We start from the raw sequence: 26,275 nt of genomic DNA on the forward strand, positions 1-26,275 counted from the left end.
CAAGACCGCAAAAAGGGCATGTGTCCTGGGAGTCCGTGAACCTATGCATCCTACGATTATAGGGGACTGCTGTATGCAACACCCTCCAACCCAGGTCCCCGATAGAAAGGGGGAGGACACCTCTGTAGAGGGCCTCCCATCGGGGGCCTCCACCGCCGGACGGCAACAAGGCACGCCAGGGCGTGTCCGGCGGCAGACAAGGGCGAGAAAATGGAAAGTGTGCAGCAGCAGTCCGTACAAAAAGCTTCTCTTTGCCGTGCCAAAAGGCACAGAGGGCATGTCCCTGAGGCGGCTCATATTGCAGGGCACCAGCACCCGAGGGAGGGTCCGGGGCTTGGGGCCAATGTGGAATTCTGTCCGAACAGGGGAACATTCAGACGGAAGACCACCGCGCACCTGGGCCTCTTCGAGACCTAAAATTACTTCGGGTCCGAGCACGACCATTCTCAGGTCTTGGATGGCATCGGCTGCGACTTGGACACTCACAGACGTGCCATGCGCCAACTCCTGCGGGAGCATCCAGCCCAGTCCTCCGCCACCCAGCACGTCCCCGATCCTGGTCACCCCTGCGGCCACAGCCCTCCTCTCCGCCAACCACTGAAAAGGACGGAGGGGCAGATTCCTGAGCAGCAGCTCTCTGACGATAGCCGCTACTCCTGACGGGGGAGAGCTGCGTCGTGATGCGACCATGTTCCAGACTTTGATCAGGTCCTGGTAAAAGACGGGCAACGCCTGCAAAGAGCCACCGAGGCCCCTCCGCTCTATAAACAGGAGCTGCACATCATAATTCAGGCCATGCACCTGATGGAACAAATACGTCATCAGGGCACACCATCTAGGAGGAGGCTCGACGCAAAGGTATCGCTGCAGGGTCTGAAGGCGGAAAGTCGCCACCTGTGCCTGACCACCCTCCCTAAGCGGGAGACTCAGAACCTCAGCAGCGACCCAGTGCAATCTTTTGTCCCAGAAGAAGTTGACTAACAATTTCTGGATTCTTGTGACAAAGTCCGGGGGAGGGGTCAAAGTGACCAACCGATACCACAACATGGCGGCGATCAGCTGGTTTATGACCAGAAATTAAGAAGATGTAACTCTTATAGAGTCAAAACAATTAAACCAAATCAACAAAATTGGGAAAAATCAGGCACAGCCCCTAATTCAGGTCAGCTGTAAAACCAAGAACAAAGTTTAAAGGAACCTTACAAACTTTAAATCAAAATGTGATTAAAGGGGTCAACAAAACACCCCAGTCCCCGTGGTGCCCATCGGGCACGGAAGGCCTCGAGTGTGCCAGCAGACACCGCGTTCTCCCTCTCCAGGGACATCTGGCCGTGAACGTAGCCGCGGAAGAGGGATAAACAATCGGGCAGGACTCCCCCGTCGATCGCCCGCTGCCTGGACCTGTTAATGGCCAACTTGGCCAGGCCCAGGAGCAGGTTCACGAGGAGGTCCTCCTCCTTCCGCACCAGGTGCCCATAGATCAGGAGCGTGGGGCTGAAGTGCAAACAAAACATCAATAAAAGGTTTTTCAAATAACTAAAAAGGGAGTGCACCTACAACACCCTATATATGCATGGTCCATGGACTCCACAAGACCGCAAAAAGGGCATGTGTCCTGAGAGTTCGTGAACCTATGCATTCTCCTATTATAGGGGACTGCTGCATGCAACACCCTCCAACCCAGGTCCCCGATAGAAAGGGGGAGGACACCTCCGTAGAGGGCCTCCCATCGGGGTCTCCGCCGCCGGATGGCAACAAGGCACGCCAGGGCGTGTCCAGGTGGCGGACAAGGGCGAGAAAATGGAAGGTGTGCAGCAGCAGTCCATACAAAAAGCCCCTCTTTGCCGTGCCAAAGGGCACAGAGGGCATGTCCCCGAGGTGGCTCATATTGCGGGGCACCAGCACCCGAAGGAGGGTTCGGGGCTTGGGGCCAATGTGGAATTCTGTCCGAACAGCGGAACGCTCAGATGGAAGACCACCGCGCAGCTGGGCCACCTCAAGACCCAAAATTACATCGGCTCTGAGCACGACCGTTCTCAGGTCTTGGATGGCATCGGCTGCGACTTGGACACTCACAGACGTGTCACGCGCCAACTCCTGCGGGAGTATCCAGCCCAGTCCTCCGCCACCCAGCACGTCCCCGATCCTGGTCACCCCTGCGGCCACAGCCCTCCTCTCCGCCAACCACTGAAAAGGACGGAGGGGCGGATTCCTGAGCAGCGGCTCTCTGACGATAGCCGTTACTCCTGATGGGGGAGAGCTGCGTCGTGAGGCGACCACGTTCCAGACTTTGATCAGGTCCTGGTAAAAGACAGGCAACGCCTGCAAGGAGCCACCAAGGCCCCTCTGCTCTATAAACAGGAGCTGCACGTCATAATTCAGGCCATGCACCTGATGGAACAAATACGTCATCAGGGCACACCATCTAGGAGGAGGCTCGACGCAAAGGTATCGCTGCAGGGTCTGAAGGCGGAAAGTCGCCACCTGTGCCTGACCACCCTCCCTAAGCGGGAGACTCAGAACCTCAGCAGCGACCCAGTGCAATCTTTTGTCCCAGAAGAAGTTGACTAACAATTTCTGGATTCTTGTGACAAAGTCCGGGGGAGGGGTCAAAGTGACCAACCGATACCACAACATGGCGGCGATCAGCTGGTTTATGACCAGAAATTAAGAAGATGTAACTCTTATAGAGTCAAAACAATTAAACCAAATCAACAAAATTGGGAAAAATCAGGCACAGCCCCTAATTCAGGTCAGCTGTAAAACCAAGAACAAAGTTTAAAGGAACCTTACAAACTTTAAATCAAAATGTGATTAAAGGGGTCAACAAAACACCCCAGTCCCCGTGGTGCCCATCGGGCACGGAAGGCCTCGAGTGTGCCAGCAGACACCGCGTTCTCCCTCTCCAGGGACATCTGGCCGTGAACGTAGCCGCGGAAGAGGGATAAACAATCGGGCAGGACTCCCCCGTCGATCGCCCGCTGCCTGGACCTGTTAATGGCCAACTTGGCCAGGCCCAGGAGCAGGTTCACGAGGAGGTCCTCCTCCTTCCGCACCAGGTGCCCATAGATCAGGAGCGTGGGGCTGAAGTGCAAACAAAACATCAATAAAAGGTTTTTCAAATAACTAAAAAGGGAGTGCACCTACAACACCCTATATATGCATGGTCCATGGACTCCACAAGACCGCAAAAAGGGCATGTGTCCTGAGAGTTCGTGAACCTATGCATTCTCCTATTATAGGGGACTGCTGCATGCAACACCCTCCAACCCAGGTCCCCGATAGAAAGGGGGAGGACACCTCCGTAGAGGGCCTCCCATCGGGGTCTCCGCCGCCGGATGGCAACAAGGCACGCCAGGGCGTGTCCAGGTGGCGGACAAGGGCGAGAAAATGGAAGGTGTGCAGCAGCAGTCCATACAAAAAGCCCCTCTTTGCCGTGCCAAAGGGCACAGAGGGCATGTCCCCGAGGTGGCTCATATTGCGGGGCACCAGCACCCGAAGGAGGGTTCGGGGCTTGGGGCCAATGTGGAATTCTGTCCGAACAGCGGAACGCTCAGATGGAAGACCACCGCGCAGCTGGGCCACCTCAAGACCCAAAATTACATCGGCTCTGAGCACGACCGTTCTCAGGTCTTGGATGGCATCGGCTGCGACTTGGACACTCACAGACGTGTCACGCGCCAACTCCTGCGGGAGTATCCAGCCCAGTCCTCCGCCACCCAGCACGTCCCCGATCCTGGTCACCCCTGCGGCCACAGCCCTCCTCTCCGCCAACCACTGAAAAGGACGGAGGGGCGGATTCCTGAGCAGCGGCTCTCTGACGATAGCCGTTACTCCTGATGGGGGAGAGCTGCGTCGTGAGGCGACCACGTTCCAGACTTTGATCAGGTCCTGGTAAAAGACAGGCAACGCCTGCAAGGAGCCACCAAGGCCCCTCTGCTCTATAAACAGGAGCTGCACGTCATAATTCAGGCCGTGCACCTGACGTAAGAAATACGTCGTCAGGGCACACCATCTAGGAGGAGGCTCGACGTAAAGGTATCGCTGCAGGGTCTGAAGGCGGAAAGTCGCCACCTGTGTGCATAGGCACACTAGCGCCTGACCACCCTCCCTAAGCGGGAGACTCAGAACCTCAGCAGCGACCCAGTGCAGTCTTTTGTCCCAGAAGAAGTCGACTAACAATTTCTGGATTCTTGTGACAAAGTCCGGGGGAGGGGTCAAAGTGACCAGCCGATACCACAACATGGCGGCGATCAGCTGGTTTATGACCAGAAATTAAGAAGATGTAACTCTTATAGAGTCAAAACAATTAAACCAAATCAACAAAATTGGGAAAAATCAGGCACAGCCCCTAATTCAGGTCAGCTGTAAAACCAAGAACAAAGTTTAAAGGAAACTTACAAACTTTAAATCAAAATGTGATTAAAGGGGTCAATAAAACACCCCAGTCCCCGTGGTGCCCACCGAGCATGGAAGACCTCGAGTGTGCCAGCAGACACCGCGTGCTCCCTCTCCAGGGACATCCGGCCGCGAACGTAGCCACGGAAGAGGGATAAACAATCGGGCGGGACTCCCCTGTCGATTGCCCGCTGCCTGGACCTGTTAATGGCCAACTTGGCCAGGCCCAGGAGCAGGTTCATGAGGAGGTCCTCCTCCTTCCCGACCCCCTTCCGCACTGGGTGTCCATAGATCAGGAGCGTGGGGCTGAAGTGCAAACAAAACATCAATAAAAGGTTTTTCAAATAACTAAAAAGGGAGTGCAACCTACCACACCCTATATATTCATGGTCCACGGACTCCACAAGACCGCAAAAAGGGCATGTGTCCTGAGAGTTCGTGAACCTATGCATTCTCCTATTATAGGGGACTGCTGCATGTAACACCCTCCAACCCAGGTCCCTGATAGAAAGGGGGAGGACACCTCTGTAGAGGGCCTCCCATCGGGGTCTCCGCCGCCGGACGGCAACAAGGCACACCAGGGCGTGTCCGGGCGGTGGACAAGGGCGAGAAAATGGAAGGTGTGCAGCAGTCCATACAAAATGCTCCTCTTTGCTGTGCCAAAGGGCACAGAGAGCATGTCCCCGAGGCGGCTCATATTGCGGGGCACCAGCACCCGAGGGAGGTTTCGGGGCTTGGGGCCAATGTGGAATTCTGTCCGAACAGGGGAACGCTCAGACGGAAGACCACCGCGCAGCTGGGCCACCTCAAGACCCAAAATTACATCGGGTCCGAGCACGACCGTTCTCAGGTCTTGGATGGCATCGGCTGCGACTTGGACACTCACAGACGTGCCATGCGCCAACTCCTGCGGGAGCATCCAGCCCAATCCTCCGCCACGCAGCACGTCCCCGATCCTGGTCACCCCTGCGGCCACAGCCCTCCTCTCCGCCAACCACTGAAAAGGACGGAGGGGCGGATTCCTGAGCAGCGGCTCTCTGACGATAGCCACTACTCCTGACCGGGGAGAGCTGCATCATGAGGCGACCACGTTCCAGACTTTGATCAGGTCCTGGTAAAAGACGGGCAACGCCTGCAAGGAGCCACCAAGGCCCCTCTGCTCTATAAACAGGAGCTGCACATCATAATTCAGGCCGTGCACCTGACAGAAGAAATATGTAGCCAGGGCACACCATCTAGGAGGAGCCTCGACGTAAAGGTATTGCTGCAGGGTCTAAAGGCGGAAAGTCGCCACCTGTGTGCGTAGGCACACTAGCGCCTGACTACCCTCCCTAAGCGGGAGACTCAGAACCTCAGCAGCGACCCAGAGCAATCTTTTGTCCCAGAAGAAGTCGACTAACAATTTCTGGATTCTTGTGACAAAGTCCGGGGGAGGGGTCAAAGCGACCAGCCGATACCACAACATGGTGGCGATCAGCTGGTTTATGACCAGAAATTAAGAAGATGTAACTCTTTCGAGCACAAACACGTTTCCATCTGTTTCAGATGAAGTTACATTGTTTCATAGTTTGCCATTGTGAGATTTGAACTCTTGATCTTGGGGTTACAAACCCAGTACCATGACCACTTGGCTATTTAGGCCAAGCCATTAAGAAGATGTAACTCTTTCGAGTACAAACACGTTTCCATCTGTTCCTATTCAGGTGAAGTTACATTGTTTCATAGTTTGCCATTGTGAGATTTGAACTCTTAATTTTGGGGTTACAAGCCCAGTATCATAACCACTTGGCTATTTAGGCCAAGATGTAACTCTTTTGAGTACAAACACATTTCCATCTGTTTCAGATGACGTTACATTGTTTCATAGTTTGCTATTGTGAGATTTGAACTCTTGATCTTGGGGTTACAAACCCAGTACCATAACCACTTGGCTATTTGTCCCTGCACAGCCTGGGTACGGGTGTTAATCACTTGTACATAATGTTCACTATTGTAAATAATCTCCCAAGAATGTCTCCCTGCCTATGGCTCCTTGTTCTGATGAGCAGTGTTCTTGTCACTCAGATGTGAAACCTTTCTGCAAAAGATAAAGGCAGGTGGCTCAGTCCAGTCAGGGCTTCTTCCCTGTGCTCTGTGCAGCCTTCAGACAAAAGTGATGGTCTGGCCTCACACTCCCTGGACACATTACTGATGCCTGGTGGTGCTTGTCATTGCTGCCAGAATGTAGTGGGTAGGCATCACAGAGTACCATCGTTCTCTCTGTGTGCTTCTGGAGAGCTCAGGTCCTGAAGGAGGACAAAGCATCAGATGCTTCTGAAATTTCATGGCTCTGTCTCTATGATATAACCCTGATCACAGAGCACAATCAAGCTGCCCTCAGCCAGACAGGAGTCAGACATTCTCAGAGGCTATGTGAAGATTTATGGAGTGTCCTCACTGCCTGTTGTCATCATCTTCCTGCAATCGAGTGACTATTAGTGCCTCCACTGCATCTCCATGACAGGAGCATTCTCACAGAGGATATGTGCGCTGCCATAAGCTAGGCTGGAGTCAAACATTCATAGATGCGATGTGAGGATCAATGGGTTCTCCTCACTGCATGTCATCATCATCCTCTACAAACCTAGCAGCTATGAGGGCCTCCCGAGCACAAGTGCCTTGTCTAGCCAGTGCAAGGGCCTCAGCTTCGTCATCGCCACCTTTGTGGACCTCCTCACCCTCATCCCGATGATGTCCTCCTCATCAAAGGAGATCTCCAGCTCCTCAATCTCCTCCTCAGCCAGCTCCTCTCCTCTTTGCAGCACCAGGTTTTAAAGGGCACAGCAGGAGACGACAATGTGTGACACCCTCTGTGGACTGTATTGCAGGGCTCCACCAGACCATTCCAGGCACCGGAACCTCATCTTCAGCATCCCGATGGTCTGCTGCACCAAGTTGCGAGTTGCTGCATGAGCCTCATTATAGTATCGCTCTGGTGCAGTCTGAGGCTGCTGCACGGGTGTCATCAGTTACGGCCTCTGCGAGTAGCCCTTGTCCCCGAGGAGCCATCCCTGCAGCTTCTGTGGACCCTGGAAGACTTCAGGGATCTGTGACTGACTGAGGACGTAGGTGTCGTGCACGGTCCCTGGAAATTATGCGTACACCCTTTAATGCTTCCTGGAGAGTGCTGGCCACCACTTGGATGGCCAGTGAGTAGGACACTTATTGGCTACCCAAAACCCCACCCACCTCTGACACACTCCACCCAACCGATTGGCAGGCAGCTTTGCCCATTGGACTGCATGCTGTGCTCTCAGCTCAGGTGCGGGCATTCTCCTAACCTGCACTGCAAGGCTGCATTGTTAGCTTGAACCATGGGGGAGACTGGTCCAAACCGACACACTGACATTGCAAGAGGCTGTGATGACCTCCAGCAGTGACTGTTCCATGGCCAGCTTTAGCAAGGAGATTGTACAATGTGTCCAGTCATCCAATTGTTCTGGAGTCCTCTAAAATGCTCAGAGTTTGCAGTCTGTGTCCATGGGGTGAAAAGCTCTGGAGCACTTGGTGGCACTTTGATGTCTCTGCATTGCTTGAGTGGGCAGATAAGCTAGAGGCCCAACTCCATGCGTGTCAATGTGACTGCACCTGAACTGTTTCAGCTGCAGAGAAAAGATCATTTTATATAAGGTGTCCCAAAAGCATGGCCGCTTACCTCACCCACCTTACCCTGGCAAGCAATGCATGTCGTTGCTGTGTACTCACCTCTGAGTTCCCCCCAAAGTGCAGCCCGCCAAGTGCACACCTTTTATGTGCTATTGTGAAACACATCAGCGTGCTCATCCACCAATGTGGATGGGTGATCCAGTGAGGGTGGGGGGATGATTCTGGCGGGCTGGCCTAATAATGATATGCAGATGCATTACAATGAGGTTCTTGATGTCCGATGACTGGAAACATAGCCTGCCATTGGCAGGTTGAGTGGACGATCACAAACTGGTTTCACAATGTCGTGAAACCAATTGCACCATATTGCCCACTCTCACCACCGAACACGCCTGACACCAGCCAGCATGGAAAATCCCAGCCCCAGATTTTTGCTACCTATTGTGTCAAGAAGTGTTTCCTAATTTCACTCCTAAATGCTCTAGCTCTAACTTTAACTGTTCCCTTGTTCTGGATTCCTCACCAGAGGAATTTGCTTCTCTCGATCTACCCTATTGAATCCTTAATCATTTTAAACACCTCAATTACAACACCACTCAACGTTCCTAATTCAAAGAAACACAAGCTAAGTTTGTGAAATTTATCCTCATAATTAAATCCCTGGTATATTTCTTCTGAAACTGTGCTGGATTTCCCCCAAGATTATTATATCATTCCTGAGGTTTAACGACCAAAACTGAATCAAGTTACTCCAGATGAGGACTGGCCAAGTCTCTGTACAACTGAAGCATCACTTTCTCACTTTCCCATTGAGATATATAACTTTATTCTTAAATCTAAGTCATTGATAAATATGGGTTTATTTTACTCATTCTTGATGTGAGCATCGCTGGCAAAGCTGACATTTATTGCCCATCCCTAACTGCCCTCCACAAAGTAGAAAGGTGAGGCCCCAATACAGATCCATTTGTCACACCATGTCATACAGAATACAGACCTATTATCCCAATCTTTATCTCCTACATCCCAGCCAAATATTAATCCATGTCACAAGGTTCCCTTCCCTATAATGTGTTGAAAGAAGTTGGTCCTGATAGTTGCAAAGAATGATAATGAAAATATTTACTCACCCATCAGCTGAAGGGCCTTCCTTTCTGTTCCAGGCAGACTTCCAGAACTGGTGAGAGGGTTTGAGCATTGACCGCTCCAAGAATGTGTTAATCCCATCTCCTCCCGCTGGCGACTATTCACACTTAAATGTCGAAATATTAACAGGTGAAGGATGATGATCACGGTGAGTGGAACTAAGAAGCATAGGATGCTCCTCATTTGGACCACAGTCTTGTAGATGGTAAATGGCTCTTGCTCAAACATCTCACACACAGTGGAGTAGAAGATAGTCTTATCCTGTGAAGTGGCAGTATAGTCCAAGACACAGGCAGCTGATTGCCCATAAACAATGGCAAATGGTACAGATGAGATGGCTGACAAGACCCAGATCACTGCCAATAAATAAACCATTCGAGATTGTCGTAGACCAGTGATTGACCACATTGGATGGCAAATGACAATATAACGCTGAGCAGTAAAAGCAATAATAGTCCAGCTAGTTGTAGCACAATAGATCTGTCGGACCATGAAGTAAAGTTTGCAGACAGGGTTACTGAGCAGCCAGGGATAGTACTGCCAGTAGTACCTGTACACAGTCACTGGTATGGTCAATAAAAGCAGCAGATCGGCCAATGTCAGGCTAAGGAGGTAGAAGCGAATGGCACTAGCCTTCATCCGTCCATTCTTCAGCAGTGTCAGAATGCTCAAACCATTTGCAAATACACCAAAGAGAAAAAGTAAAACATAAAATAGAGTGACTGGAATTGTTACATAGCCTGGTTCCTGCTGCTTGGATCCAATCAGCAGGTGCTGTTGAGTTGGTGAATTTTTATTGAGTTCAATTGAGTCTCTTAGGTTTGATGCATTAGTGAAGGACTTGATGTGTATCATGCAGGGATCCACATGACCAGCCATAGACCAATTCATTTCCAAATACTAGAGTTAGATTTAAAGTCAATTAGAATGTAATTTTATCCACTAAAATCCATGTAATGCAGTTGGTAAAATGCAGGCTAGTGTAATGACATGGGTATCCCAAGGTTAGGCTGCACCAGTCATGATTTCCTCAAGTGGTTGTCATATTTAATAAGACTGGAATATTGGTTCAAAAATATTCAATGGAAAATCCAAATATTGTGTGATAAATTGGACAGAATTTGAGAGATTTGCTTAGGTTGACAGTGACTTATTGCACCAACTCAATTCACAAATCAGCAGAACATCTTTCCTTTTATTTTGGAGATTCTCAGTAATTTGAATTGACTTCTTTATTTCATAGTTCAATCAGGATCACTGGAGTCCTGGGTGACCCAATGCATCGGCCATCATGTCACGCACACTTGTCTCCGCATTGATTGTTCCAAATCAGCACTGGTTATCAATGAGTCTGAGTCCTGAGGATGTTTCCCTTTCAGAGTAAACAGATGCTACTAAAGGAAAGAACAGTTAGATTAGATACTGCAAGAGATATTTGTGTGTGTGAGTGCATATTTAAGTCACATATATGGATTAAATCATTACCAGTCTGGAATCCAACTTTAAGAGCCCTTTTTGTTTATTCATTCATGAGTTGTGGGCTTTGCTGGCTTGGCCAGCATTTATTGCCCATCCCTATTTGCCCTTGAGAAGGTGTTGGTGAGCTGCCTTCTCGAACCGCTGCAGTCCATGTGGTTTAGGTACACTCACAGTGCTGTTAGGGAGGGAGTTCCAGGATTTTGACTCAGGAACGTGAAGGAACGGTGATATATTTCCAAGTCAGGATGGTGGGTGGCTTAGAGGGGAACTTCCAGGTAGTGGTGTTCCCTTGTGTCTGCTGCCCTTGTCCTTCCAGATGGTCGCAGTTGTGGGTTAGGAAGGTGCTGTCGAAGGAGCCTTGGTGAATTCCTATAGTGCATCTTGTTAATGGTACACACTGCTGCCACTGTGCATGGTGGTGGAGGGAGTGAATGTTTGTGGATCAGGTGTCAATCAAGCGGGCTGCTTTGTCCTGCATGCTGTCAAGCTTCTTGGGTGTTGTTGAAGCTGCACTCATTCAGGCAGGATATATGCCAGGAAAATGGGATAGTTGAGGTGGTATTTTGCAGCTCTTACTGTCTCATCAGTTCACTGGGAAACTGAAGTGCCAATGAAACACCAGTGCTACCAGCCCAAACCCAGAATGTTCATCCACCATTACCAACTAAACCGAGGGTAGCTATTCACCATGGTACCGGTGCTCACTGACATACATTGGCTCCCAGTCTGTCAATGCCTTGATTTTTAAAATTTTCAACCTAAGTAAACTAAGAGTAGGATTGCCTGCCAAAGCTAGGAAGGCAGAGATAATCAAAGAGATGGTACAGCATTTGAAATTGGAAGGAATACCCAAGAGACCCAGTTCTCCAAGGGGTGGTTCAATAGAATGAGCTCAAATTCAGTTGCAAATGAAAAAATTGGAACTAGAGGCAGAAGAAAAAGAAAAGGAAAGAAATGGAAATGCAAAAACTTGATCTCCAGAGGAAATTAGAAATGGTGAGGTTAGAAATGGAGAAACATAAACCTGAATAGGAAAGAACAGAAAGAGAAAAAGAGAAAGTCAGAGAATTCTAGCTTAGAATGCTGGCAGTTATAAAAGGGATGCCAGTAAGTGAGATAGGACTTATTTCCAGATCAGAAAGAGTGAAACTTCAGTGAGCAGAATGGGGCTGTAAAGAGCGAGACTTCAGTGAGCTGAGCGGGGCTACACTGAGCAGAGCAGGACTTAAATTTAAGGGAATGGTCTTTTAATTAAAAACAACTAAAAATATGGCAAGGAAGCTCAGCCCCATGTGCTGTACAGCCTGTAGCATGTGGAAACTCTTAGATACTCCTTGCAGTCTGGATGACCACATGTGCAGGAAGTGCCACCGGCTTGACCAGCTGACCAATGGGTTTTGGAGCTTGGGCATCAGCTGGAGACACAGCGGTGCATGCGTGAGGCTGAGGGTTACGTGGAGAGCACGTTTTTAGATGTGGTCACTCCGCAGCTTAAGGAAGTGCAGTCAGAGAGGGAATTGGTAACCACCAGTCAGAAGAAGGGAGGTAGGCAGGTAGTCAGGAAAGCCCCAGAGTGCATGTCACTCAAGAACCATTTTTCTGTGTTGGAAAATGGTGAGGGTGAAGGCTTCTCTGGAGATTGCAGCCAGATCCAAGTTCATGGCACAGTTGGTGGCTCAGCTGCGCAAGGTGGGAGGAGTAAGAGTGCAAGAGCAATAGTGGTAGGAGACTCATTAATGAAGGGTGCAGGCAGATGCTTCTGTGGCCGTAGACGTGAATCCAGGATGGTATTGCCTCCCTGGTGCCAGGGTCAAGGATGTCACAGAACGGCTGCAGGGCATTCTGAAGGGGGAGGGTGAACAATTGGAGGTCGTGGTTCACATTGGTGCCAACAACATAGGTAGAAAGAGGGATGAGGTCCTGCAACAAGAATGTAGGGAGCTAGGTAGCAGATTAAAAAGCAAAACCTTAAAGGTTGTAATCTCTGGATTACTCCCTGTGCCACGTGCTAGTTAGCATAGGAATAGGAGGATAGAGGATGAATGCATGGCTGAAGAGATGGTGCAGGAGGGAGGGCTTTAGTTTCCTGGATCACTGGGTTTGTTTCTGGTGAAGGTGGGGTCTGTACAAGTCAGACAGGTTGCACCTGAACTGGAACAGGACCAACATTCTTGTGGGGAGGTTTGCTAGTGCTGTTGGGCGGTGTTTAAACTAATTTGGCAGGGGCATGGGATACAGAGTGGAGGGGCAATAGGGGGTGATGCACAACCAAATATAGAAGAGAAACTAAGACAGTCTGGAAGGCAGAGCATATATAGGCCTGTTCAGGCTCAAAGGAAAAATGCAAGGCTGGACTGCATTTATTTTAACGCAAAAAGTCTTATAAGTAAGGCAGATGAATTGAGGCCATTGATTAACACATGGGAACATGATATTATTGCTATCACAGAGGCATGGTTGAGAGAAGAGCAGGACTGGCAGCTCAGTATTCTAGGGTATAGAATCTTCAGGCATGACGGGGGGTGGGGGTGTAAAAGAGAAGGTGGCATTGCACTATTGACCAAGGAGTCAATTACTGCAATAAGGAGGGATGGTAGCTGAGAAGGTTCCTCAAATGAGGCCTTATGGGTAGAACTTAAAACCAAAAAGGGGACAATCACTTTGCTGGGAGTGTACTATAGGCCTCCAAACAGTCAGGGGTAGATAGAGGAGCAGATATGTAGGCAAATCTCAGAGAAGTGTAAATATAATAGGGTAATAATAGTAGGGGATTTCAAATTCCCCAATACTAAAAGGGATAGTCTTAATGTGATAGGCTTAGAGGAGGCAGAATTTTTAAAGTGCATCCAGGAGAGCTTTTTGAGCCAGCATGTAGAAAGTCCCACAAGAGAAGGGGCGTTCCTGGACCTAATCTTAGGGAATGAAGCCAGGCAAGTGGTAGAAGTGTCAGTGGTGGAGTGTTTTCGGGATAGTGACCGTAACTCTGTAAAATTTAAAGTAGTTATGCAAAAAGACAAAGATGGACCAGAATTTGGGGAAGGCCGATCAGACAGGATCTGGCCAAAGTGGACTGGGAGCAGCTACTTGTAGGAAAGTCTACATCAGGCCAGTGGGAATCATTCAAAAAGGAAATAGTGAGAGTTCAGGGCCAACATGTTCCAGGAAAGATGAAGGGAAGAACCAACAGGTCCAGGGAACCCTGGATGTTAAGAGATATAGAGGAATGGATGAGGGAAAAAAAAGAGGCTTATGGCAGATATAGAGGACTGAAAACAGCAGAAGTCCCAGAGGTGTATAGAAAGTGTAGGGGAGTACTTAAAAAAGTAATTAGGAGAGCGAAGAGGGGGCATAAAAAAGCACTGGTGGACAAGATAAAGGAAAATCCCAAGGCACTTTATAAATACATTAAGGGCAAGAGGATAACCAGGGAAAGAGTAGGCCCCATTAGGGATCAAAGTGGCAATCTGTGCATGGAGCCGGAGGACATAGGTGAGGTTTTGAAAGATTACTTTTCATCTGTGTTCACTATGGAGAAGGATGATGTAGGTGTAGAAATCAGGAAAGGAGTTTGTTATATACTTGAACAAGTTAGCATTGGAAGGGAGGAGGTATTAGTGGTTTTAGTGGGCTAAAAAGGCCCAGGTGAGATGTATTCCAGGTTGCTATGTGAGGCAAGGGGGGAGATTGCAGGGGCTCTGACACTACCTTTCAAATCCTCTCTGGCCACAGGAGAAGTGGCAGAGGATTGGAGGACAGAAAATGTGGTTTCATTATTCAAGAAGGTTGGTAGGGATAAATAAGGTAATTACAGGCCAGTGAGTCTAACATCAGTGGTAGGGAAATTATTGGAAAAAATTCTGAGAGGCTGGATTAATCTCCACTTGGAGAGGCAGGGATTAATCAGGGATAGTCAGCATGGCTTTGTCAGGGGGAGATCATGTCTAACAAATTTCACAGTATCACACAGTGCAGAAAAGGCCGTTCGGCCCATCGAGTCTGCACCAACATGTGAGAATCGCCTGACCTTCTACCTAACCCCGTTTACCTGCACTTGGCCCATAGCCTTGAATGTTATGATGTGCCAAGTGCTCATCCAGGTACTTTTTAAAGGATGTGAGGCAACCAGCCTCCACCACTCGCCCAGTCACCACCCTCTGGGTAAAAAAGGTTTTCCTCACATCCCCCCTAAACCTCCTGCCCCCCACCTTGAATTTGTGTCTCCTTATGACTGACCTTTCAATTAAGGGGAACAGCTGTTCCCTATCCACCCTGTCTATGCCCCTCATAGTCTTGTGCACCTCGATCAGGTCACCCCTCAGTCTTCTCTGCTCCAATGAAAACAACCCAAATCTATCCAACCTCTCTTCATAACTTAAATGTTTCATCCCAGGCAACATCCTGGTGAATCTCCTCTGTACCCTTTCGAGTGCAATCACATCCTTCCTATAATGTGGCGACCAGAACTGCACACAGTACTCCAGCTGTGGCCTCACCAAAGTTCTATACAACTCCAAAATGATCTCCCTACTTTTGTAATCTATGCCTCGATCGATAAAGGCAAGTGTCCCATATGCATTTTTCACCACCCCACTAACATGGCCCTCCGCCTTCAGAGATGTTTGGACACACACGCTAATGTCCCTTTGTTCCTCAGAACCTCCCTAGTGTCATGTCGTTTATTGAATACTTCCTTGTCAAATTACTCCTTCCAAGGTGTATCACCTCACACTTTTCAGGGTTAAATTCCACTTGCCACTTATCTGCCCATTTGACCATCCCGTCTATATCTTCCTGTGGCCCAAGACACTCAACCTCACTGTTAACCTCCCAGCCAATCTTTGTGTCATCTACAAACTAATCCTACCCCCCACACAATCATCTATGTCATTTATACAAATGATGAATAACAGGGGACCCAGCACGATCCCTGTGGTACGCCACTGGACACTGGCTTCTAGTCACTAAGGTGCTAAAATTTGATTGAATTTTTTGAGGAGGTGACTAGTTGTGTAGATGAGGGTAGTGCAGTTGATGTAGTGGACATAGACTTCAATAAAGCTTTTGACAAGGTACCACATGGGAGAATGGTCAAGAAGGTAAAAGCCCATGAGATCCAGGGCAATTTGGCAAATTGGATCCCAAATTGGCTTAGTGGCAGGAGACAGAGGGTGATGGTTGAAGGTTGATTTTGCAACTAGAAGCCTGTGACGAGTAGTGTACTGGGATTGGTGCAGGGACCCTTGCTGTTTGTAGTGTACATTAATGATTTAGACACAAATATAGGAGGTTTGATCAGTAAGTTCGTAGATGACACAAAAATTGGTGATGTCGTTAATAGTGAGGAGGAAAGTCTTAGATTACAGGATGATATAGATGGACTGGTAAGTTGGGCAGAGCAGTGGTAAATGGAATTTAATCCTGAAAAGTGTGAGGTGATGCATTTTGGGAATACATAATGAATGGTAGGACCCTACGAAGTACAGAGGATCAGAGCGACATTGGTGTACATGCTTATAGATCCCTGAAGGCAGCAGCACAGGCAGATAAGGTGGTTAAGGAGGCATATGGGATACTTGCCTTTATTAGCTGAGGCATAGAATATAAGAGCAAGGAGGTTCTGTTGGAGCTGTATAAAATGCTACTTAGGCCACAGCTGGAGTGCTGCAGTTCTGGTCTCCACACTATAGGAAGGATATGATTGCACTGGAGAGGGTGCAGAGGAGGTTCACCAGAATGTTGCCTAGGCTGGAGAGTTTCAGCTATGAAGAGAGACTGGATAAGCTAGGCTTGTTTTCCTCAGAGCAGAGAAGGCTGCTTCGGGATCTGATAGAGGTTTACAAAATTATGAGGGGCGTAGAAAGAGTAGATAGGAAGAAACTTTTCCCCTTAGCAGAGGTGTCAATAACAAAGGGGCACAGATTTAAGGTGAGGTGTAGGATGTTTAGAGGAGATTTGAGGAAAATGTTTTTCTGAAACACATTGCCTGAGGGGGTGGTAGAGGCAGGAACCCTCACAATATTTAAGAAGTATTTAGATGAGCACTTGAAATGCCATAGCATATGTGGCTACGGGCCAAGTGCTGGAAAATGGAATTAGAATAGATAGGTGCTTGATGGCCGGCACAGACACGATGGGCTGAAGGGCCTGTTTCTGCGCTGTATAACTCTATGACTTTATGACTCTAACCCAGTGGTGAGATGTTTAAATATGTATAATCTCTTCCAAGGTTTGAGGAAAGGGATGATGAAGCATTCTTTATTTCACTTCATAGCTAAGCAGATGAACTGACCAAAGGAAAACTGACATTGCCCATGCAGAACGAATTGACAGGTAGAGCACAGGAAATTTATGCTTCAGTGTCAGAGGAGGTTTCTAGGGATTATGATGTGGTGAAAAAGGCCATTTTGGGTGCGTATGAGTTGGTCCCTAAAGCATACAGACAAAAGTTTCAAAATTTAAGGAAACAGCCTGCGCAAACTTACATTGAAGGTCAAAGGGTTAAGCAAAGTAGTTTTGACAGGTGGACATGAGCATTAGGAGTTGAAAATACCTATGAAGTTCTCAGAGACCATTCTCTTGGAAGAATTTACAAACTCCGTACCTTCTGTAATAAGAAACCATGTTGAAGACCAAAGGGTTGCAATTGCTAGACAGGCAGCAGTAATGGCTGACGATTATGAGCTGATCCTTAAAACTAAAACATTTTTCTATCACCCGATAAATTTGAAAAGGAAAGAAAGTGGGAGAGTGAAAGGAAGGCAAGTAGCCAGGGTAAAGAATGGATAGCTGGGAATACCTTGAGATTTCCTCCCCAGATCAGGAAGGAAGATACTGAGGGTGGGGGTGAAATTCCATTGTTTCCATTGACCTAAGGGGGCACAGTCATTCAGAATGCTGGAAGTTGCTAGGAAAGCCCATGGGACTTATTGGAGCTTGTAAGAATGAGTTCAAAAAAGGAACTCAAAAAGAAAATGCCATGGGTCAAATTGTAGCTTTAACTACAAATAAGGTCCGGAGGTAAACACTGCTGTGAATGCAGGTGAAGTGAGTAAGGTAGATGAGAGATATAAAGGGTTTTTGTCTAAAGGAAAGATAACCCCTTTCTCATCAAATGATGCAGCTAAACCCATAACTGTATTATAGGACACAGGAGCTACTCAAACTCTTTTGCTGGAGAAAGACCTAGTTCTCCCCCCAGAGAGTTCAATGGAAGCAAAAGTATTAGTAAACGGGATAAGTGGAGAGTACATCCAGTTCCATTGCAAAGTGCAATTGGAGTGTGATTTGTTGTCTGGATCGGTGGTTGTAGGAGTGGTTAAGAAATTACCCATGCATGGAATTGATTTACTCCTGGGGAATATTTTGGCAGGAGTGAAGGTTATAGCTTCGTCCATAATTACGGAAAGTCCGAGAGAGGCTAAAGAGATGGAGCAGTTATAAGAACAAGTTCCTGGTATTTTTCCATCATGTTTGCTGACTAGGGCAATGGCTAAACAAAATCCATCACCAGAGGTCAAAGGAATACCACGACCAGATGTTAGAGTAGCCAAAACTTTCTTTAAGGATGAGGATAATTCAAATGAAGTGTTCGGCAGGTCTTCATTAATTGAGGCTGAGAAAGCAGATCCAGATTTAAACAAGTTAGTACAGTCAGCTCACACCGAAGTTGAGGCTGAAGGAGTTCCGGAGTGCTATTGCATTAAAAATGGAGTTCTGATGAGGAAATGGAGACACCCTCACAGACCTGCAGATGGGTAATGGATGGTTATTCATCAGATAGTGGTACCACCAAAATATCATAAAAAGATATTGCAAGTAGTATGTGAAATCCCTGTGGCAGGACATGTAGGAATATGGAAAACCCAAGCATCGATAAACAGACATTTTAACTGGCCAAGATTTCGTAAGGACATAGTGAAATTTTGCAAAACATGTCATACATGTCAGGTAGCAGGTAAAGCTCAATATGTAATCAAATCAGCACCTTTAATACCTATGCCAGTTTTTGAAGAACCATTCAGTGCTGTATTAGTAGATTGTGTAGGACCATTACCCAAAACGAAAGCAGGGCATCAGTATTCCTTACAATCATGGATATGACAACCTGATTTCCAGAAACTATTCCTTTAAGGACAATTACAGCTAAGATGGTAGTGGAGAAGTTAACTCAGTTTTTCACTCATTATGGCCTACCAATTGAAATACAATCTGACCAAGGTTCTAACTTCATGTCTAAAATTTTCCAGGGCATAATCAGCAGTTTGGATATCAAACAACTAAAGGCTACCACCTATCATCCACAGACACAGGAAGCTTTAGAGAGATAATATCAGACTCTCAAAGCCATGATTAAGACCTATTGCCAGGAATACCCAAAGGATTGGGACAAAGGATTAGATTTCTTACTATTTGCTACCAGAGATTTTCCATGTAAATCTACTGGATTTAGTCCAATTGAATTGACCAATGGTCAGGAAATAAGACATCTATTAAAAGTGATTAAGGCAAAGTTTCTAAAGTAGAAAGATGAATCTTCCATGTTGGATTACGTGTCCATGTTTCTAGAAAGACTCACAGGAGCATTTAAAGTAGCACGAGAGCACTTAAAAATTTCCCAAGCTAAAATGAAAGAATGGGTAGGCAAACATGCTACAACTAGAACATTCCAAGCAGGTGTTGAAGCTTTGGTATTGTTGCCTTTGCAGGGTGAACCCCTGAAAGCGAAATTCAGTGGCCCCAACAAGATAGCTAGTAGAGTTAGTGAAATGGCTTATCCTGAGTGCATGAGGTGAGACAGGGAAGGAGGTAAAAGAGGAGGGGGTATCGCAATATTATTCAAGGAATCATTTACAGCAGTAAGGAGGAATGACAACTTAGAAGACTCCTCAAATGAAGCCATATGGGTAGAAGTGAAAAACAAAAAAGGAGCAATCATAATGCTGGGAGTATACTATAGGCCCCCAAGCAGTCAGAGAGAAATAGACGAGCGGATAGACGGGCAAATTTCAGAGAAGTATAAAAATAATAGGATAGTAATAGTGGGGGGTTTCAACTTCCCTGACATTAACTGGATTAGTAATAGTGTGATGGGTTTAGTGGAAGCGGAATTCTTAAAATGCATCCAGGAGAGCTTTTTAAGTCAGTATGTAGAAGGTCTACAAGAGAGGGGGTGGTCCTGGACTTAATTTTAGTTACTGAAGCTGGGCAAGTGGTAGAGGTATCAGTAGGGGAGCATGTTGCAGACAATGATCGTAACTCCATTAGATTCAAGGTTGTTATGGAAAAGGACAAGGCTGGGCCAGAAGTCCGAGTTCTAAGCTAGGGGAAGGCTGATTTTAATAAGATCATATATGATTTGGCCAGTGTGGACTGGGAGCAGCTACTTTAAGGTAAATCTGCGTCACAGCAGTGGGACTCATTCAAGAAGGAAACAGGGAGAGTACAGGGCCAACATATTCCAGTAAAGACAAAAGGTGGGACCAACAAATCCAGGGAACCCTGGATGTCGAGGGATATACAGGATTGGATAAAGAGAAAAAGGGAGGCTTATGGCAGATACCGAGAGCGCAAAACAGCAGAAGCCCTAGAGGAGTGTAGGGGGGAACTTACAAAGGAAATTAGAAGAGCAAAAAGGGGACATGAAAAAGCATTGGCAGGTAAAATAAAGGGAAATCCAAAGATATTTTACAAGTACATTAAGAGTAAGAGGATAACTAGGGAAAGAGTAGGGCCCATTAAGGACCATAGAGGTAATTTGTGGTGGAGTCAAAAGACATAGGCAGGGTTCTAATTGAATACTTTGTGTCGGTGTTCACAAGTGAGAGGGAAGACATGGGTATGGAAATCAGGCAGAAGGTCTGTGATATAATTAAAGAAATTATATTAAAAACAGAAAGGGAGGAGGTTCTAAGTGGTCTGGCAGGCTTAAAAGTAGATAAATCTCCAGGTCCGGATGAAATGTATTCCAGGCTGTTGAGTGAAGCAAGGGGGGAAATATGCAGGGGCACTGGCAATAATTTTCAATACCTCCCTGGCCACAGGAGAGGTGCCAGAGGACTGGAGGACAGCCAGTGTGGTACCATTATTCAAGAAGGGAGGAAGGGATAAACCAGGGAACTACAGGCCAGTCAGTCTAACCTCAGTGGTGGTGAAATTATTAGAAGCAATTCTGAGGGACAGAATAAATCTACAATTGGAGAGAGAGGGAATAATCAAGGAGAGTCAGCATCGTTTTGTTAAGGGGAGGTCATGTCTGACAAATTTGATTGAATTTTTTGAAGAGGTGAGTAGGTGTGTAGATGAGGGCAATGCATTTGATGTCGTCTACTTGGACTTCAGCAAGGCTTTTGATAAGGCGCCACTTGGGATACTGATAACGAAGGTAAGAGCCCATGGGATCCAAGGCAATTTGGCAAATTGGATCCAGAATTGGCTGATTGGCAGGATGTAGAGGGTGATGGTCGAGGGGTGTTTTTGTGACTGGATGCCTGTGTCCAGTGGGGTTCCACAGGGATCGGTGTTGGGTCCCTGGCTGTTTGTGGTATATATAAACAATTTAGACTTGAATGTAGGAAAGTTGATCAGTAAGTTTGCAGATGACACGAAAATTGGTGGGGTGGTAAATAATGAGGAGGATAGCCTTTCGATTACAGGGCTGGTCAGATGGGCTGATCAGTGGCAAATGGAATTTAATCTGGATAAGTGTGAGAGGTGATGCACTTGGGCAGGACAAACAAGGCACGGGAATACATGATGAATGGCAGGACCCTGGGAGGTACAAAGGATCAGAGGGACCTTGATGTACATGTCCACCGGTCCATTAAGGTAGCGGGAGAGGTAGATAAGGTGGTTAAGTAGGCTGAGGCATAGAATATAAGAGGAGGAAGGTTATGCTGGAACTGTATAAAACGCTGGTCAGGCCACAGCTAGAGTATTGCTTGCAATTCTGGAATCCGTATTATAGGATGGATGTGATTGCACTAGAGAGAGTGCAGAGGAGATTTACCAGGCCGTTGCCTGGGCTGGAGAGTTTTAGTTATGAGGAGAGATTGGATAGACTGAAGTTATTTTCCCTGGAGCAGAGGAGATTGAGGGGGGACATGATTGAGGTGTATAAAATTATGAGGGGCACAGATAGGGTAGGCAGGAAGGAACTTTTCCCCTTGGTGGAGGGATCAATCACCGGGGGCATAGATTTAAGGTAAGGGGCAAAAGGTTTAAAGGGGATGAGGAAGAATTTATTCACCCAGAGGGTGGTGGGAATCTGGAACTCACTGCTTGAAAGGGTGGTAGAGGCAGAAACCCTCAGAACAGTTAAGAAGTATTTGGACGTGCACTTGCGCTGCCATGGCATACAAGACTATGGGCCTAGCACTGGAAAATGGGATTAGAATAATTAGGTACTTGTTTGACTGGTGCAGACTTGATGGGCCGAAGGGCCTTCTGTACTGTAGGCCTCTAAGACTCTATGTATGAAGAAGAAACAGTTATGTCACATAAATATGTTGAAGCAATATCATCGCAGAGAAGATGATGGGAAAGAGCATGTGTGCCAGGTGGTAGGAGTAATGGAGGATGACAGAGACAGTAAGAGAGGCAGAAAAAGTAGACAGTGCCCAGAGCGAACCTCCTACAATTCCACTAACCAATAAGACAGTACTGAGACAGTTAGATACTGTGTTCTCATATTTAGAGGAAGGACCACAGGAAGATCTAATAAGGGTTACTTCGGAAGTATAAGGGAATTTTTAGGGATACACCTGGATGTACTACATCAGCTAGATATGATGTGAACACAGGACTGCAGCAGTTCAAGAAGACAGCTCACCACCACCTTCTCAAGGGCTACTAGGGATGGGCAATAAATGCTGGCCCAGCCAGCGAAGCCCATATCCCATGAATGAATAAAAAAAGGAGACTCAGTGCCAATAAAACAACATCCTTATCAGCTGAGCCCAGAGAAACAAGCTCAGTTAGAAGCAGAAATCCAATATATGCTGGAAAATCAATTGCAGCTGGAGTTCACTTGTAGTGCTGGTTCCTAAGTCAGGTGGATCATCTTGATTTTGTAACTCTTTCGAGTACAAACCCATTTCCATCTGTTTCAGATGAAGTTATATTGTTTCATAGTTTGCCATTGTGAAATTTGAACTCTTGATTTTTTATATATAGGCCTCAACTGTAACTCTTTTGAGTACAAACCTGTTTCCATCTGTTTCAGAGGAAGTTACATTGTTTCACAATTTGCCATTGTGAGATTTGAACTAAAATGTAACTCTTTCAAGTACAAACACATTTCCATCCTTTTCAGATGAAGTTATATTGTTTCATAGCTTGCCATTGTGAGATTTGAACTCTTGATCTTGGGATTACAAGCCCAGTATCATAACCACTTGGCTATTTAGGCCAAGCAACATGTTTTTCAGATGAAGTTACATTGTTTCATAGTTTGCCGTTGTGAGATTTGAACTCTTGATCTTGGGGTTACAAACCCAGTATCATAACCACTTGGCTATTTAGGCCAAGCTAAAATGCAAATTTCTTTCACACCTTATAACTCTTTCGAGTACAAACCTGTTTCCATCTGTTTCAGATGAAGTTATATTGTTTCATAGTTTGCCATTGTGAAATTTGAACTCTTGATCTTGGGTTTACAAACCCAGTACCATAACCACTTGGCTATTTAGGCCAAGCCCCATCTAGATTTTGTATAGACTACTGGAAAGTGAATGTAGTAATGAGGACAGATTTGTATCCAATTTCCTCAGTTAGAAGATTGCATCGATAGGGTTGGCAGTGCCTCATTTCTTTCTAAAATTGATCTATTGAAGGGGTACTGGCAAGTGCCATTAACATCAAGGGCTAAAGGAGTATTTGCCTTTGTTGCACCAAGTGGGTTGTACCAATGCCATTTTGGTTTAAAAACACCCCAGCTACATTCCAGAGACTTATGAATCAAGTCATAGCTGAAGTACCTAACCGTGTGGTTTATTTAGGTTATATCGTAATACATAGTAACACGTGGGAAGAACATGTAAAGCAATTAGAGGACCTGTTTAAGCAATTGCAGTTGGCTAGCTTAGTCATAAATCCGGTCAAAAGCAAATTTGCAAAAGAAAGGGTAACTTACCTAGGTCTCCACGTAGGACAAGGGCAAATGTTATCAAGAACAGCAAAAGTGAATACTCTAATAGAATTTCCCATTCCTAAAACTAAACAAGAAATCATGAGGTCTTTGGGAATGTGTAGTTTTATAGGAAGTTTGCGCCTAACTTCAGCACAATAGCTGTACCTCTCACCAATTTGTTAGGAAAACAGGCAAAAATGGTATGGTCAGCAGAAAGCCAAGCAGCCTTTGAAAAGTTGAAGGCAATCTTAATAAATGATTCAAATAAATGAACCTGACTTTACCAAAACTTTTAAATTGCCCATTGATGCTGGTGAGTTGGGGGTAGGTGCAGTCCTATTACAAGATGTTAAATTAGGGATAGAAAAGCCGGTGGGGTAGCTTTCCAAGAAACTAAATCAATATCAGAGGAAGTACGCTACAGTGGAAAAAGAAACTCCAGCATTGTTATTGTCTCTTCAACGTTTGAAGTTTATGTTCGACACAATAACAAAGAAACACTATTGCACACTGACTGTAATCAGTTGGCGATCATTGAAAAGTTTAAAACTCAAAATGAGAGACTGTTTAGATGGGGTCTATTGTTTCAACCATTCAATATAAAGATCATTCACATTGCCAGTAAAGATAATGTGATCGCGGATGCATTGTCCCAGGTGTAAAATACTAAAATAAGTTAAAGGAGTAAGAAATGCTGAAGATTGTACAAGGGTTGGGGGAGGATGAATGGAAGTAAGTCTTGTGTTTTGTTTTCCATGTGTCACATACCTTGTGATGAAACACATTTTTAAAATGGTGTTTCATCTCTTTTAAGCATAGAGGCATGTAAAGAATGCATCTTTTTATTTTTGTTGGACTGTGGACTAAAATTGCAATGGCTGAAATTTGAAGTAAGTGTCTACTGGAACAGTGTGAGTGATATATACAAAGTTGCTGTCCTGGAACAGAATGTGCCATGAAAGACAGGATGGTGCCAAGGAGGAGTCTGGTCTAATGGGGAACTGCCTGGCAACAACATTTTAATTGGCTCCTGACCAGGTGACCAGGGTTTGTGTGAGAACAGTGCAGCAGAATAGTTCCTAGCCTGAAAGGAAAAAGACCTAAAACCTCTTGCTCCTGCGTGTGGTAGATTCCAGAATTCTATAATAATAGCGAGCTGGCTTTTCCTCCTCATATCTCTATAACCTGCTTTCTCTGAAAACCCCTGTCAAGAGGAAAAGGGGAAAATCACCATTAGAGACATTGAAAAGCAAGTGCTCAATCAGTGAACTGAAACCTGAAAGTGCTGGAAGACCACCTCATGTCATCAACAAAGAACTGAAAGGGATTTGGAAGACATCGATCAAAAGCAACTCATCAAATCCTATACTCCAAAATTGGTGCTATTGAACTGTTATATCCCACCTTTAAAATCCATGTTTATCTGTGTCTTATGTGCCTTGTATGTATGTGTATAGGGATTTAAGCAGGGGTAGAGTTTAGGTTATAGAGTTAGAAATTAGCAGTTCATATTTCTTTCTTTTGCCACTGGTTAAAGACAATTTGTTGAATAAACAATTATTTACTTATTAAGTTTACAAACCTGGTGCTTGTATTCTGTTAACCTAAATTAAACAATTAGGTGGGTCGATCAAACTTTATCACATTTGTTATCTCTCAGGAAGCAGTAGGACTTGATATTGCAGTGCACTATCCCCAGTGAGTTGTGACAATGTGACAAACGTCTGGATGAGTTGTTGAGAAATCCATGGAATCGGATTTGGTTGCATCTGTCATCTATTGTGTAGTGTGGCGTGTCCAACCATAGTTTGTCTGTTAACTCACATGTACCTCACATTAACCCTGAATGTTAAGAGTATCAGATACATATTTGTAAATTGTGTTACCTTTCTGAATTTGTAGAAGCAAAGTTTATTTTTGTTTCTTCAAAACCCGTTGAATCTTGTCATTTTATTCATTTGGTCAGCATCTTGAATCTGAAACTATAAAGAAAACATTATTGACTCTGTCTCATCTCCCACCCCACAATGTCCCGGGGTCTGGCCAAAGATTGTAACAGTGTGAAACTTATAAGGAACGGCGAATGTTAACATGGAGGTGCAGCAAGCAATTAGGGAGGCAAATGGCATGTTGGCCTTTATTACAAGGGGATTAGATTAAAGAATAAAGACATCTTGCGACAGTTGTGCAGGGTTTGGTGAGCCCACATCTGGAGTACCGTGTGCAATTTTGGTCTCCATATTTAAGATAGGATATACTTGCATTGGAGGTGGTAAGCGAAGGTTCACTAGATTGGTCCCTGGGATGAGGAGGTTGTCCTATGATGAGAGGCTGAGTAAATTGGGCTTATATTCTCTGGAATTTTGAAGAATGAGAGGTTATCTCATAAAAAGATACAAAATTCTGAATGGGCTTGGTAGGGTGGAAACAGAGATTGATCCATTGGTCGGGGAATCTAAAACATGGGGGCACAGTCTCAGG

General features: G+C 46.1%; 1 protein-coding gene across 1 annotated transcript in view; it reads right to left on the reverse strand.

The window, feature by feature from the left end:
• The window catches only part of LOC121289685 (neurotensin receptor type 1-like), a 29,482-nt gene extending 19,414 nt beyond the window's left edge, over nucleotides 1-10,068 (reverse strand). The window contains exon 1 of the mRNA XM_041209309.1: nucleotides 9,174-10,068. Within this exon, the coding sequence (XP_041065243.1) occupies nucleotides 9,174-10,068 (895 nt within the window). The remainder of the gene's footprint in view (nucleotides 1-9,173) is intronic.
• Between the last annotated feature and the right edge of the window lie 16,207 nt (nucleotides 10,069-26,275).

This window comes from Carcharodon carcharias, chromosome 17, assembly GCF_017639515.1.
Source record: "Carcharodon carcharias isolate sCarCar2 chromosome 17, sCarCar2.pri, whole genome shotgun sequence".
Classification (NCBI taxonomy): Eukaryota; Metazoa; Chordata; class Chondrichthyes; order Lamniformes; family Lamnidae; genus Carcharodon; species Carcharodon carcharias.